The sequence below is a fragment of the Limulus polyphemus genome, unplaced genomic scaffold (assembly GCF_000517525.1).
Source record: "Limulus polyphemus unplaced genomic scaffold, Limulus_polyphemus-2.1.2 Scaffold4296, whole genome shotgun sequence".
NCBI classification, from domain to species: Eukaryota; Metazoa; Arthropoda; class Merostomata; order Xiphosura; family Limulidae; genus Limulus; species Limulus polyphemus.
The window spans coordinates 70,728-74,376 of record NW_013669906.1 but is presented as its reverse complement, the minus strand read 5'-3'; the positions used below and the strand labels follow the sequence as shown (position 1 = coordinate 74,376).

The following is a 3,649-nucleotide window of genomic DNA, read 5'->3' as shown; positions in this document are numbered from 1 at the left end:
TTCTAATGTTCCAAAATTTCCAACTACTCACTGCAAGCTCTAAATAAATTGATATATTACTGATTGGTGAAAAAATCCCCCCTCCCCTTTTCTAATACAATATAAAACAGTTGAACAATGGTTCAAGTAGATTTAAGGACAAGATTAAAAACAGATGTAAATTCATTTTTATATCTACCAAAGTCTTGATTAATATAACACACACAGAGCTACAATTTAAAATGATGGATGGTAAAAAAAAACTGTACACGTTCAACACAACGTCTAAATCCACTTTAAAAGAAGGAACGAGACTAAAATATTAATCGTACCCATTTTGTTGACAGGAATGCTCTGCACCTTTCTTTTCAATCTTTTCAAGGACATCATATTCCCTAGTGTCATCAACCTCTTGCATCTGTCCTGTAGCCACTTTGAAGAGAAATCCAAGTACAAGCTGAAATAAATAGTGAAAACTAATGAGTTATTTGAACATGTATTCCCCTTCACAAAACCGAAACACCAGAAAATACGCTTTGCCTCGTAAACTAGCAAGCTGATAAATTACTTTTCACATCTCTTGTCCAACAAGCATCTTTTGAAGTTGAAATTACTTCTTTCTTGAGAGGAATGAAGGAAAATGTACATCTTGTCAAAGAGCAGATCAGTTTCCTTTTGTTTGTGTTCTTATCTTTTCATTTTATCAGGTAATTGGAGGTTTTCCATATTTGCGGCTAAAGAAAAGAATAATGCTCATCCCTTAACTCTATTAATATCCTCCCCCCATGAAAAACAAACTATTATTAACATACAACAACTATTAAAAACTGCATCGAGAATGTCAAGATTTTGCCACAGAGTGAAATGTCGAGATGTTGGGAATCGTTAATCACTTGTAATAATAATGCTACATCAGCTGATCAATCTATTTTTTCTAGTCTAAGTTAAACAAATTCAAAATAAACTCACCATAAACCAATAAATATTCATGGCCAGGAGAACCCAAAGAAGAAAGTTGAGAAATGTTGCAAATGGAATTGATATTTTTCTGTCTACCAGGTTTTGTGATGAAACATATAGAACTTTCAATGGAAACCAATACAAACGAGACACAAACCTGCAAAATTTTAAATATTCACCAGTTTATTTTCAAAGTACCTAAAAAGTATTACAAAAAAAGGACCAAATAATTATTCCTTACCGATGTCTCAACTCTTTCCAAACCAGCTCGTTTTTAGTAAATGTATTTTGAAGTTGGTGATGCGAAAAACTTTAACTGTATTTTTTTGTCTACAACTCTCTAACAAAACCATACTGACATTATATACTTCCTCAATCACAACTTCATTTCTTATACAGACAGCAAATTTCTAAACCTGTAGTTAACTGTGAAGTCTTTCTTCATTGCATACAAGTAATCAATTTAATTTTGATCCCTCAACTTGTTTACTTTGAATGAATTACTCTGGCAGTTTCTTCCGACACTACAAAAACTGCCAATTCAAATTAAAACTACAGTCTCCTATGAGATGAAGGTATAAAATATGGTAAGATAAGTTACATTAGTTTAACAACACACAAAGTAGGCTAGTCAATGATGTCATAAGAGATATGTAACCTAGCAATTTTTTTTATTTACATTATAAATTGTGAATTTAACAGAACTATCTAACTTAGATTTGAAAATGTCCAATAGTTATGCATTTTGGAAAGAGTCAAAACAGTGTTTTAATTTTAAAGTATTTAAAGAAAACAAATACTAGTTAACATGAATACTTCCTCATTATTAATATAATATAATTATACCTATAATTCTAAACTATCATATTTGGTTAATTAATCACATTACATATTCAAGATGTTTTTGTTTTTCACGTAAAGTCAAATGTCGAACATCTCGTTCACTCCTCTTAAGGACTTAAATGTTTGCTTACCAAGTCAGAGCAAAAATACAAAATGAAAAATTTGCAATATGTTCATGGTGTTTCTTTAGCCGTCCTCCTTGAATTTTAAAATACACATTCAATTTAGTAAATTCGAGTTGAACATCACAGATGTCATGAAGAAGAAGCACCAGAATACCTATGTTCTGATACCTGGAGAAAGAAAACAAGAAAAAAAAAACGAATTGAAGAATTAACTACATGATAAAACACTAAAATTAGCTCTCTCTGTTTTAGCAAAGGAAATATTTAGTGTAAATTAGAGAGATATCTTCACTTATATGTATAGAAGGAATAAAGAATACCGAGGCTCTAACAAATAATGAGCCCTTCGGTAAACTCCACTAGAGATACAAATATCGTTGAAAACTTTAAAAAAAAAACCTCAATAGTTCATTAGAATATGCCATTTAAAAACACTTGCTAAATATTGAAGTTTCCGGTTATTAGTAAATAAAACCTTAATATAAAAGTACAGTGAAAATTGACTGGTTACTGTCCTATATTTAGAGTAAACTGGTTACTGTCCTATAATAGATTACTGAAAGCTAAAATAAATACACAAGTTAACAAGAAAATAGCTTTAAGAATTTCCCGTCAGTTCAGAACAGAAGACATGTAAAACATTCACTAAAAGGAGTAATAGCTTAATCTAAACTGTTCTATACTGGAGAGAGTATTGACATGGATAGATTAGAAACATACATAAAAGATGACATCTACATCTTGTATAGAAAGTTACAAGTATCAGTCACATAAAGATACGATTTCTACAATGGAGTAACAGTTACTCTATGAAACTCTTATATGGTCATCTTATATACAGCAAGGAAGTCCCATTTTATGGTTAAAGTATAAAGTGAAATCATAAAACAACATGCATTAATGTTTTTCAGCATTAAACGTATACACTGTATCCACTTTTTCATTATGTTTCATACCAACAAATGTGGTTATGATGAACGCAAAAGTATTTATACAGCAAGTCAAAATAATCAGTTTAAGATATTGCAAATGCAACAAAACTTGGAGAAAAATAAGATACAGAGCAATGGAATGGAAGTGACGTAAACTCAAACTAGCCGTGAAAAGAAGTGCATTGCAGCCTTTTTGTCATAATGTTACTTTTCCAGCCCATCTATGCTAACTTAAATACTACAAAAGTTAGTTTAAAATCACTTTAATACATTTCTAATCTGATGCTTCCAATCATATTCAAAGCAAGTCAACGTTTCCCCTTTAATCTTCCTAAACGTGCATCTCCGAGAACTTTATCATAGATTAGTCCGAGCTTTAGTAGATGTCTATAAGTCTAAGAATGGGAAAATGTCCAATCGTATGAATGCTAGGATTGTCTTGTTCTACAGTAAATTACATAATTTGAAATATTTAGGAATCAGTCAATTTACTGCTATTTTAGCCATTATTTTTCAGCATCTTTATTTTATGTAAGGCTTCTATAAATCAGTCTCACCAATGAATACTTTCACAGCTGTATTCATCTCTTACAAGAACAAACTATCCTAACCAAGTAACCTGTGCAAGTTTCAGTCCTAACTGAGTAGCTTGTGGATGTTTCAGTCCTAACTGAGTAGCTTGTGGATGTTTCAGTCCCAACTGAGTAGCTTGTGGATGTTTCAGTCCCAACTGAGTAGCTTGTGGATGTTTCAGTCCCAACTGAGTAGCTTGTGGATGTTCAGTCCCAACTGAGTAGCTTGTGGATGTTT

General features: G+C 31.6%; 1 protein-coding gene across 1 annotated transcript in view; it reads right to left on the bottom strand.

The window, feature by feature from the left end:
• The window catches only part of LOC106470921 (ceramide synthase 1-like), a 30,481-nt gene that overhangs the window by 8,436 nt on the left and 18,396 nt on the right, over positions 1 to 3,649 (bottom strand). Inside the window, exons 4-6 of the mRNA XM_013931498.2 lie at positions 1,914 to 2,075; positions 949 to 1,096; positions 312 to 436 (exon numbers count right to left, since the gene is read on the bottom strand). Of these exons, the coding sequence (XP_013786952.1) occupies positions 312 to 436; positions 949 to 1,096; positions 1,914 to 2,075 (435 nt within the window). The remainder of the gene's footprint in view (positions 1 to 311; positions 437 to 948; positions 1,097 to 1,913; positions 2,076 to 3,649) is intronic.